The following is a 12,381-nucleotide window of genomic DNA, read 5'->3' as shown; positions in this document are numbered from 1 at the left end:
ATTGGTTACTTACAGAATCTGTTCACTTTGACCCTGGGAGAATTAATAGAACAAAATAGGAAGAATGAAAGGGCGGGGAAAGGAACAGAAAAAAACAAACAACTGCAGACCTGGTTTATAAGATATTTCCTCTGATTTATACTAATCCAGAGGAGGTGCTCTCTCTCTATAGTATATATACAGAGGGTGCCAAAAAAATGTATACACATTTTTAAGAAAGGAAAAAACTGTATTAAAATTGTAATACTCAATATATCAAAAAATGAATACAAGTCATGTGTATACATTTTTTTGGCACCCCCAGTATATACCTTTTTGTAAGTGGTATATGATACCAATTGACAATCCAGGTTATGGCTCTTAACTCAGAACCCATTCAAAACCACCAGGCTTTTAAATAAGACCTTACTTTGAACTTCTAAGTGCAGGGTCTGAAACCACTGGTAAAATTTCTGGAGTCAGTCAGCCGCTTTCCCTTCATAAAAATTTCTGTTGCTGGGTCTTTATGGGCACACCTTGCTTCTCCTGAACTCCCAATTGCCACCTAGGTATGAAACAACTTCAAGTGATGATTCCAGCTCAGAGGAAAGCTCTTCTTCCGAGTCAGATGATGAGTGTGATGTCATTGAGTATCCTCCTGAGGAAGAGGAGGAGGAAGAGGAGGACGAAGACACTCGGGGAATGGCGGAAGGGCACCATGCAGTTAATGTGGAAGGTTGCAAGTCTGCCAGGGTGGAAGATGAAATGCAGGTTCAAGAATGTGAACCTGAGAAGGTGGAAATCAGAGAGAGGTGTGGTACATTCCCCTCCCCTCCCCTGACCCCTCCCACATTTAATGTACTTTGGGAATGGATTGGGCCAGTTAGGAGATTTTACAGTTTTATCCATTTGTGTGGTCTTTCCCACCTCCAAAGGAAAGCTAAACTTTATTCCTCAGAGATACGTACACCTTGTTGTCATGCAGATAAGTACAGGTGCAGATGGTGGTAACTCCTACGTCTCTTACAGTAGCAAAAAGAAAGGCTTGATATCTGATCATCTTTATTTTCTTTAACTGTTTGCTACCTAATTGTATATGTGGAGCCACCATCCACAGAACTGTTAAGTGCCACTAAAGTTTCCCTTGTTCGAACAACCCACCTTATGTTTAAAGTCATGTTAGAATGTTTTGTGACCAGCACATTCCTCTTAAGGTTTCAGATTTTACTATTAGAGATTTATCTTGATACAGGTGTGAGTACTGTTATTACAGGATCATTGTGTGTGAGAGGAACCGTTTTTTGGTCTCAACCAAAGATCACATTTACTGTAAAAAACGATGTAATCAGTCACATGTCTATATTTTGTTGCTCACTGAGTAAGTGGGAACACTGTAAGAATGGATTTGGGAATATCGTAAACAACAGCTGAAATATCCAGTAAGCGCTCTGGTTGGCTGAAACATGTACCTAAAAATGAAATAAATTTTAAAGACTTTTAGTGAATATGGAATCGATGCTTATAAAACAAGAGAGAATAGAATAGATGGAAATTTCTGTATGTTTTTTCACTGTGTGAAGTATAAATAGAACATTTGAGAAAACTTACCTCTATTTAAATTGGCAAATGAAAGTTTAACTGCATTAACACAGGTAAGTGTTTTTAGTTTACGTTTCCAAGTATTTTTAAATGGCTCAATATCTTGTCATCTGGGTTTTCTAACAGCTTCATTGAAATATAATTTATATATCATATGTCATCTGGGTTTTAAGTTTCTATTTTCATGTGGGTTAAACAAACACTTCCTGAGTCACCAAATGGGAGTTCAGATGTGTGGTTTACGGGTCAGCATAACAGCTATGTGGTAATGCAGACCTCTTCAACCCCTTAAAAGTAAAAAATATTTTTAAGAACTTAGAACAAAAGGAGTGAAAAAATCTCCAGATGTTAGTCCATAATGTCATAAAGGTCAAAGTGGTGAAGCCAAAAGCTACACTTATGAAAATACCTGAGCTCTGAGGCTGGAGGCGTGGGCTCTGCATGGTAGCACCAGTCCTTGGATGCCCAGGGGCTCCTGGACTACCTCCAGGCGATCACCTTGTACCACCTGCCGAGGTCGACTTGGGGCCTTTTGTCTTTTAAGGGGCTATAGAGTTTGGAATAAAAATGCCTTTCCTTTTGTGGCTGATCATGAGCTCTCTTTCTTTTTATCCTTTTCCCCCCTTTAGGTATGAATTAAGTGAAAAGATGTTGTCTGCATGCAACTTACTGAAAAATAATATACATGACCCAAAAGCTTTGACCAGCAAGGATATGGTGAGTCTGACCTACGGACACTGCCCCGATCTGTGCAAAGTGCCTGAGTAACACCATTGTCAAGGCAGCTCTAGCCTGCCTCTGAGCTGTTGTTGCCAGCATGCTTGCCTCCTCCCCCAAACTATTTCTAGCCAGTGTGGGCAGAGTGGGCAGCGAGCTGCCCCACTCACTGGGTCACACTGTGACCCTTTCCCTCAGGCCCAACTTCAGATAGCCTTTCCCCACCCTGTACTTTTCTCGGGGGTGGTGCCTCTGTGAGGCTTTTACTTGCACATAGAAGAGAGGGCTAATTGCAGTCATTTGTAACCTTTCTACGTGCTCAGCTTCGGCTTACAAAACCTTGTGATCCAGGGAGCAGAATCCCTTTTGTTTTTTAAGTTAGCATGTGTTTTTAAAAGAAACTTATCTGGGCCAAGGTCAGCATTTGTTTTAATTATGACACTGCATATTATGTTCTGATGTGGAATGCAGGCAACCACTATTTTTAAACATGGAAATAACTGCACTTGTCATCTTCTCACAGTCTGAGAGATTCAGAAGCAAACAGCAAAGACATTACGTGGTTGTCATAGTAAGCATGAATGGCACAACATAGGACAGACAAGTATTTCTCTGACAGTGGTGAATCTGACACCCTTGCCAAGTATGTCACTTTCTCCTGCACTGGTGAAGTTTCGATGTGCGGTTTCTTTAACAGGTCAGACCAACGCTGTGCTTGGCAATTCTGTTCAGTGCATTGAGAAAATGCTTTTCATGCTGTTTTAGATAGTATTGTGCATTTGAAGTTTTGCATATTAGCAGTAGATTTAGTATGAAGTTTTATGCTGAGTAACTTAAGTCAGCAGCTAGTGAGAAAGTTGATTTACCAGGCTCACAAGGTTATAGAGTTACGAAACCAAACATTTTTGTTAATTGAGTATTCATTCAGTGAAAAAGCATTTAAAGTTTTGTGCTGTGAAGAGTAGTGGACGTGTGAATGGTCAGAACGTCGGGGCCATATAACACTACAGGCCATTGAATGTTTAGCAGTCACAGAGGTAGGACACCCAGATGACATAATTTCCCTTCCTTCCATCTGAGAACTCCATAGAAATCGAAATCTGGATATGTACCAGAGTGAGCAGAAGAAAATAAAATAGACGAATTATTTTCTTGATCAGAACCCTTTTCATGAGTGACCAAAACTAAAATTGAGTGGGCTAAAACTGAATAATCAGTAGAAGGAAGATAGAGATAGAAGCTCTACAATCCCAAGCCCACCTCTCTATAGAAAGAGGACTTCTTGGGTTCTGATGCTTTTGACATAGGCTTTGCATCTTTCTCTGATACAGTCTTAAACTTTTAAAGAGCAAGCAAAGCACAAGTAAATGGTAAACTCATATGAAAGACAGCCCTTAAAAAAACATGGTACTTATCCCCATCACCAGCACTGGCTGTGCCCAACCTGCCTTTCCCTCCACATGGTCCAAGTTTGATCTGATCATCCATAAAACACATGCCGTGTTCATGTGTCCACACCCTTAGGGGAAGCAAGTAGGGCTGGCAACGAAAGGCAGATAATCCTCATGGGAAATGTAATTTGTGCTATTTGTTCCCTTTCCATGACTGGACATTTGTATTTGGGATTGGAGTGGGGATTGAGTTGGTTACATGCCTATGGTCTCCCTAGCCTAGTGCTGTGGAAATGTTGAAGCAGTTGAGGTTGGTCGGGATAGGGAGGAAGCAATATAATTAAGTGTGGGTTGAGTATTTTCTTCTGTCCCCATTACTATGACAATCATTTGCAAGACCAGCATAACTACATAATAGTAATAGTTCAGTAATAAATAGAGCCATGCTTAAGGGTTTTACATGTATTGCCTCATTGTTCTCATCACAAACGCTGTGAAGGAAAGGTATTTTTATTGTCCCCATTTTGCAGATGATGACACTGAGGCCCAGAATAAATATCTTCCCCAGAGTCATACAGCTCATAAGTAGCAGAGCCAGACTTTGAACCTCCATGGCAGAGCTCTTGCACAGTGCTACATGGCTTCTTTTTGAGAAGTTAGAATACGTTTGTGGCTTAAAGTCAGTAGAGATGGTCCAGTGTGGAGTGTGAGGCTTCTCTGAGAGCTCTGGATTTTGTTAGTTGTTTTTGAGAGCCAATTCTGACTGCATACACTTTGACTATAAAAGGCTTGGTTTCTTGGGCTTTCGGCTAGGTCTCAGAAAGTCTATAAATAGAAAAACTAATGGCCACTTGCTCGGTGTTTTGGCAGAGGTTCTGTCTGAACACCCTCCAGCACGAGTGGTTCCGCGTGTCCAGTCAGAAGTCGGCCATTCCGGCCATGGTGGGGGACTACATAGCCGCCTTTGAGGCCATCTCCCCAGACGTCCTCCGTCATATCATCAACATGGCCGATGGCAACGGCAACACGGCCCTCCATTACAGCGTGTCGCACTCCAACTTCGAGATTGTGAAGCTGCTCTTGGACGCTGGTACGTTGGCTGTCCCGGTCTCTTCTCTAACAGCGCTCAAGCGGTGACTCACCTCGAAGACGCTGGGTCGATCCACTCTTCCCTTCTGTGACCGTCCTAAAATCCTTCTCATTGCTTTTCCACATGATGTGGCAAGGATATCGTTCCTGACTCATCGTGGGAGGCTTGACATTTAAACAGAACTGGGTGACACAGATTCCAGATCTGTTTTGAAAGGAGACTTAGAGGATATTCTTGCTCCAGTTCAGCTGCACTCAAGTGAGGTGTATCCCTGGTAATAAGCATGACTCATGCTCCCTCCTCAGCTGAATCAAGCAGGCTTGGTGGGTTCGCTCGCAGGAGGCAGAGGACTGTGTGTGGGGCCAGAGTCATAGCTTTGGTGTTTGTGGGCTGCTCCATGTGTGCTTGTTCCGCGACCTCCATCCAACAGTCTCACGGAGCTGTGCAGTTAGTCAGGACAGGGACCAAGCAAAGCCACTGTAGCAGGTGATGGTGGGCTCTTCCCCATTCCCGCCAGAATACACCCAGTTATTGGGAAATCGGCAGAGAGCGAAGAAAGTATTATTCTTATAGCTGAACCGTAGCATTGGCAATAGTGAAAATTGTTCTGGATAATTGGAACTTGCCATCCCAGAATATAGTAAATGGATGTATTTAACATGAAGTGAGGGGGTGGTACATACAAGGGTCCCTTTGCAAAATAGTGAGCTTTCAACTTTTTATTAAAATGGAGCGGTCCATAGAGTCCTCAAATCACTTTTATTTTTAAAATAGCCTATTTTCACTTCTAGTATATGACTGATACAGAATTCACCACTGTCTAACTAATGAGAACACCTCATTTAGAATATGAATATAAAATTGACCAGTTTTCCCATACTGCTTCTTGACCCAACGGTCCAATTTTTTCTACTCTGTTTTGGGGATGTTGGATTAACGCAGAGAAGAAACTAAGCAGATTTATTCTTTTTTCTCTTCTAAGTTTGCTTGTTCCCTGTGTAGGGCCTGTGTCAGAGCAAAACTGCTTCCATCTTTCAGGAAGGAATTCCAAACCTCCTTCCCTTCACATTTTCCAGACTATAAACAAAGTTGGTGATACTGTCAGTTCAAGTTATTGTTTAAAGAGAGAAGTGGGTAATATCCAGGAAAGCTAAAAATGAGATTTCAGGATTACTCCTGAAAGTAGCAGGAAAAATTGTGTGGGCAAGACATTTGGGCAAATTAAATGATTTTCATTCCATTGTTGGATAGCTTTGGTTAATCACTTTTCTGGATTTACTCAACTTTTTACTGCTCACCATTCTAGGCTGAGACGGTGACTCCATATAGTGTGTTTGTGAATCTGCAATACTGCAGTATCTGTGAAGAACGGAACGTCACAGATGTCTGCTTCTGCATCACATCACTTTTTCTTTTTCTTCCTTTTTAACATTAAAAAATATGCACTGTTGCTAATGCCGTATGTCCCTGTGTACAGTTGTTTTAGAACTAAAGGAACATTTTCACGTTACCTTCTCTTCTCATTCTTGATGATGGAAACATCCTGCACATCTTGACTGTACTTGATCACACATAAAAAGACTCTTTCCTACACTCTCCATTCCTTTCATTTTATTAGAAAGTGCTGAAGGAATGTAAAAATGCCTGGAGGATAATTTAGCCCCGGAAAACCTCTTAAAAATTACAGGAATAGAAAAGGTTGGGTTTGTAAGGGTCTGTTAGTCCCTGGCAGTTTCTTAGGGGACTTTGCTGCATTTGTTCTCAAACCGCAATTCCTAGAGTAGGTGTCATGTGATTGAAATTCTGCTTATAAGGGCCTGAAACAAGTCAGATTAGTAACCGCAGGGTCTCAGATTAAGTAGTGGTTTATAAGTGGATAACGCCATATTCAGAGTTCCACACACAAGCCTTTACAAATCTGTTTCACTTGTAGTTAGTTCTCACTGCCTTCTTTACTCCAAAACAGTGATTTCCTAAACACAGATTAATGTCTAAATCCCACGTTACTGTTTATTCTTCACAGCAACCATTACTGAGAACAACCTCCTACGCCAACAAACTATTGCAATTTAACCACCAGTTGCAAATAAGACATGCTATGAAAACGCACAGTTGCTTCTGGCCTCATGAAATAGAAAACAAACAAAACGAAATGAAAAACCTCTTGCTTTTTGTTTGTTTGGTATAGTAACATCTCGCACACTTCCTTCCAAGTCACTCCCATACTTTGACCACCTAAGGCTATTACATTGGGTTCCTCCAAACACCATACCGTCCGTTCGCGTTAGGAGATGGCTTCTCCCTAAAGAGGCTCATGTCTTTGCAGACGTGTGTAACGTGGATCACCAGAACAAGGCAGGGTATACCCCCATCATGCTGGCAGCGCTCGCCGCGGTGGAAGCAGAGAAGGACATGCGAGTGGTGGAAGAACTCTTCGCCTGTGGGGACGTGAATGCCAAGGCCAGCCAGGTGAGTGCACCTGCTTCCCAGGCTCATGTTCATGCCCGCTAACTCAGCTCTGCCCTGCACAGGTTCCCACACCACACTTCCCACCACTGAACACGTACTCACTGGCCCAGCCAAGTCCATGTGGCTACCTGGCCATCCTAGGAGACCAAAAACACTGACGCAATCCTGGCTTTAACTTCACATTGGGAACTTCTCCGTCCTTTGCCCTGTGTCACCTCCGTTTGGAGCCGTGTGCACAGAAACTGCAGGTCAGCCTGCATGACTGGGAGTCCCCAGCATCTCCAAGGTGACAGGTGCTGCCTGACTCTCTCTGTACATAGTGTCCTCATACACCGAGTGCCCCTCATGTGTTCAGTTTGACTTTTAACCATCTTCTGAACTTTCCAGCCCCTTGATATAATGAGACAGATCCTCCAAGCTAAGGGGAGACATTGACTCATTACTTGATGATCTGACTTAGCTCATGGCTCACGAGGAACTGGTTGCTCTGTGCCTGCCAGCACCCGGCCCCAAGTACTTCCCTGTCCACCTTTTCCCCTCTGTCATCACGCTTCCTCCTCTCCTCCCCCCAGCACAGACCCACTACGGGCCACACCTTGCCAGCCTGTTACGTGCTTCTGAAGTCGGCTCTCGTTTCTTCCCACAGGCGGGACAGACGGCTCTCATGCTGGCGGTCAGTCATGGGCGGATAGACATGGTTAAGGGCCTGCTGGCCTGTGGGGCTGATGTCAACATCCAGGACGATGAGGGCTCCACCGCCCTGATGTGTGCCAGCGAGCACGGGCATGTGGAGATCGTCAAGCTGCTGCTGGCCCAGCCGGGCTGCAACGGCCACGTGGAGGACAACGTAAGCTGTCTCCATAGGGCCGCCACGCCAGGGTCTGCAGGGACACAGGGAGGGAGCTCTGCGAGTGCTGCTTGGCAAGGGGTGAGAGGGATCAAATCCTCCTTGATTCTCCTTGAGGATTTGTGTTGCCATCCAGGCCACCTCCCATCGTGGCCCAGCTTGGCAGTATCTACTGTGTGCCAGCTAATACTCCCATTAACTAAAGCCAAAGACAGAAAGATACATAGGCCTCAGCCCAAAATTTACTAAAGGAAGAAGATGATGGACATGTACAAGAACCAGCAGACTAAAGGGGAATAAACAGATTTACAGTACAGACTCAAATTCAGTGTAGGCAGTTTCTAAATCCACTAAGGAGAGAGGGCCAGGTCCAGTCCGCAGGAAATCTGGATTACTAGCCGTTATAAGCTGGGGTTATTATTGGGTGTCTAGAAGCGTTGTTATTACAGTGAAGCATTTTCCCACCCCTTCACTAGAGGTCATTGGAGTGACTAATTTGTGATGTTTCATCAGGGAGGGCGTCCAGATTGTCATGGCTTCTTCCCACTCCTGCTGAGACTCTTAATTTCCTCTCCCAGTTCCCAGTCTGTCCCCATTCCCAAATAACCCCCTTGACTGGGAAACATTCTAAGGAAAGCTGCTCCTTCTGATGTCTCCAGGCCAAAGTGGAGCAGCACTGATAGGTGAAGGCACAGGAACTAACTGTGCAGTGATGGTGATATGGTTCCAAAGTCCAAAGGTCGTAAAGGTCGGGCTGGGTTGGTTCTGTTTTTGAAAGTGGAACATGGGTTTGAACCAGAGCTTCCTTCAGCTCAAAATACTAAAAAGGTAGAGGGAAAAAGTCGTTCTTTGCACCACACTTCAGAGCCCTGTGAGCCCATGCCAACAGGAAGAGCAAACCAGTGCAGGGATTTACTGGCACGAAGGGACTGATGGCTTCTGCAGGTGCCACGACTTCCCCAGGAGCATGTGAGCTGCGGTTGTACCAGGTGTCCTTCCTTCCGCTGGAGCAGAGGGAGTTTTCCACCTATCTTTCCTATCTTTCCTTAAGAATAGTTTATGTTTTGTATGTCTTGTTTTCTTGTTTGTTTGCTTTTACTTCTCCTCTCTCAGCAATGAACAGCTTGCAGATATAGTGAGGCCAGAGAACCACAGTGACTTCCAGAAATGCTGGTCACCTCCGCTAATTGCCTACTTCCTTATTCTTAAAGAAGTAGGAGGGCATCCAAGTGGCCTCCGGAAGAAAACTGGCCTCCCAGAATTCACAGAGTGGGAGAGAGGGACCATAAAATTCAAACCACATGCAAATTGTTTCCTGCTGCTAGTGACAGAAAGGGAGTCCTTATACCAAGACAGAAAATAAGTTTTTGCCTTGATGCGCCTTTATATCTATCTAAATCCCTGCAGTTTAATGGAAACCAAACATTTAACTGAAAATTCTTCTTTCCCAGGTTTAGTGCTTCCCTATGCTTCTACATCAGTGTTCCTCATGGCATTTTGCAGGGGTGGTTATGGCTGTAGGATCAGTTCCCTCCCCAAGAGAAAAGTTAAGAGATCTTTGGCAAATGGCAGGACTTCAAAGCATAGACCATGGTACTTGCATAGACCATGGTACTTGCCTGCTCATTTGTAATGATAAGAATAAAAAATTGTTTCTCCCCCCCCCCCCGTCATCTACTGCCCCCTGCTGGTTGGCACAGTGGTTGAATAAAAGTTCTTCACCGGCAGCCAGCCTTCCTCTGTGGAAAATGTGCAATATGCAGACCTGCGCACTAACCCCTGCGAGGCAAAGTCAAAACGAATGGGTGATTCTTTTCTTGACTGTGATTTCCTTACAGTGGAGGCTGTGCCTCATCCATCCTTGTATTTAAGGCTTAGTACATAGAGGTCCAGAAAAGTTCCCCTAAAGGACTGAACAAATGGCCAGATTCAGGGAACTTTGTCAATTACTGGAGGGTGTTTTGCATTTTCACCTTTTGGCTGTCTGGAAGTTTGACAAATCTAACCAACCTGGCGTATTCTTCTTGTCTTAAGGATGGCAGCACTGCGCTCTCGATCGCTCTGGAAGCAGGACACAAGGACATCGCTGTCCTTCTGTATGCCCACGTCAACTTTGCAAAGGCCCCATCTCCGGTCAGTGTCGTGCGTTTGGCATTGGTGAACAGGCTGCAGTCCACCAGACTTGGGGGCCCCCTTCCTCTGAGAATTGATAGGAGACGCGGGTTTTGTGATGATTCTGAAAACGGAAGTTTTAGTCTGGAACTTCAGAGTTCATGATTTTTACCCCACCCAGAAGGCCAGGAGTGCTAATGGTTAGAGCAGCAGAGACTGGATGCCTGGCTTGTCCTCAGGAGACAGACACTCAGGCACTCACATGAAGGGTTTATTCTAGGCAGAATTATCCAAATGGCACATCCTGAGCCCATGAATACCGCCACATTCCTGGCATTTTTCCTAACGCAGATAGTGTTAGCAGGACCCTGTGGCCCCAGAGTCCACTCTTAGTGGGAAGTTGGTTTCGCAGGACAGCTGGACGTGGCACAGCTGAGCCCAGCTGACCTGAGCTGCTCCTGCTTGGTGGACCTGTGTCCTGTGTTCCAGCTCTCCTCGCTCTCACTCGTGGGTGGTTGTCAGCTATGGTGGACAGAGTTCCTATGTCACAGAGGACACATCTGCCTGAGGTCGTTTATTAACCCCCAATTTTTTTCCTTTCCTGGTCTCTAGGGCACCCCTAGGCTTGGAAGGAAGACAGCTCCTGGTCCCACCCACCGAGGTTCATTTGATTGATTATGTGCAAATAGCCGTCCATTTCCATGCCACCATTAAGCTGCTAATTGTTCCTGTTGGGGTGACAGATACTGAATGTATATGTGTTGTGCCTGAGCTCACCAGCGAACAGAACGCATAATGCCAAGGCTGAAGGCTGGTGCTGTCACAGTGGAAGCTGAGCCAGCAGGAGACGGCCGGTGGGCACACACCGCCTCACTCTGGCCATCTTCCCTCTGTGTGGGGAGCACTTGACCCCAGTCGCTGTTGCTGTTGAGTCTCTGCTCCGTTATGTACAGTTGTAGGAAACTGTAATCTAACCTGAACGGGCAACTTCTGTTCCTCCTCTCTACCCCGCCACCACTGCTGAGAAGTGTCAGGTTCTCACTGGCATGGTGTTTTCAAATTTTCCACAAGTATTTACATTTGCTAATGTGGAACCGTTGGAAAGCTGTTCGAAAATTCCATACCATTCAGGATGGTTTTGTCGATTTTTCTTTTGTCTTTATTATTTTAAAGTAAGTAAGTTGAGGTGACTTTGATCATCAGCAACTTAGACCTGGGCTGGTAGGTTTCTGGTTTAAAAATAAAAGATGGGACGCTAAAGAAGTATAAAACTTACAAAAGGAAATCTCTTCGGTTGGTTTTATTTAGGTGGATGTATTATGTGATTTTTTTTTTATATAAAAGGTATCTATATAAAATTGACACAGTATTTTCAACTTTTATATTCCATGGTAATAAAGACATGAAGAACTACATGTAATAGTACCATATTTTTATTAATAATTGCACAACTCTAACGATAAAGGTTGAATTGTGTTAGAGGAATCGGCTATATGTTTGCCTCTAGAGAAACATAGTGTAGTTCTCCACATATTTATGGATTCCTTTATACCATGTCACACTTACTTTGGTCTCACATGTATTTAAATGTTTGAAGTGCCTTAGACTCTTGCCATATTTTCAAAATAAACTTTCATTAAGCTCTTTACTTGTCCCTGCTTCATCTCTGACAGCTGTCTGCCCCCATCCTATTAGGACTTAACAGCAGTGGCAGCATGAGGTGATGGATGGATTGCACAGGGAGGGTGAATGCCCGGTCCGCTGGTCTTGCATTCTGACAAGAGGAGACATCTTCTGAGAGCACTGGTTTGTTTCCACAGCTTTGCTCATTACTCAGGTTGCACACCATGAGTCTGAAGTTAATTAGGCAAACCATTCGTCAGACAGGTAATCTCCAAGAGGAGACAATGAGTGAACTTTTCTCATGTGCAGAAGCATCATTCCTTGATTCTAATTTTGGGTGCAACGGTTGGGTAACTGGTCGAAACCTGTAATGATGAGAAAGGAGAGGTGAAGCCAGACAGTTGACCCAATAGCATCTGTTTTCAAGTCCTTTTTAAAAAGTAAAGGGGATTGAGTCAATATCGTTAAAATGAAAAAGCACAGTGGCCAAAGCACATAGTAGGTGTTTCAGCAGAGTTGCTGGTGGTGGATTTTAACCCAGGTCATTTGTGCGA

At 44.3% G+C, this 12,381-nt stretch overlaps 1 protein-coding gene across 4 annotated transcripts in view; it reads left to right on the top strand.

Annotated features, from left to right (window-relative positions):
• The window catches only part of KANK1 (KN motif and ankyrin repeat domains 1), a 187,788-nt gene extending 175,919 nt beyond the window's left edge, over window positions 1-11,869 (top strand). For 3 of the 4 annotated variants that reach the window (XM_033122895.1, XM_033122897.1, XM_033122898.1), the window contains 7 exons: window positions 549-791; window positions 2,208-2,295; window positions 4,557-4,776; window positions 7,103-7,245; window positions 7,892-8,092; window positions 10,127-10,225; window positions 10,817-11,869. In XM_033122895.1, the coding sequence (XP_032978786.1) occupies window positions 549-791; window positions 2,208-2,295; window positions 4,557-4,776; window positions 7,103-7,245; window positions 7,892-8,092; window positions 10,127-10,225; window positions 10,817-10,879 (1,057 nt within the window). In that variant the 3' untranslated portion in view covers window positions 10,880-11,869. The remainder of the gene's footprint in view (window positions 1-548; window positions 792-2,207; window positions 2,296-4,556; window positions 4,777-7,102; window positions 7,246-7,891; window positions 8,093-10,126; window positions 10,226-10,816) is intronic. The other variant, XM_033122896.1, reaches the window with a different exon arrangement.
• Window positions 11,870-12,381: the final 512 nt, after the last annotated feature.

Source organism: Rhinolophus ferrumequinum, chromosome 12 (assembly GCF_004115265.2).
Source record: "Rhinolophus ferrumequinum isolate MPI-CBG mRhiFer1 chromosome 12, mRhiFer1_v1.p, whole genome shotgun sequence".
Classification (NCBI taxonomy): Eukaryota; Metazoa; Chordata; class Mammalia; order Chiroptera; family Rhinolophidae; genus Rhinolophus; species Rhinolophus ferrumequinum.
This window is presented reverse-complemented; position numbering and strand designations above follow the sequence as displayed.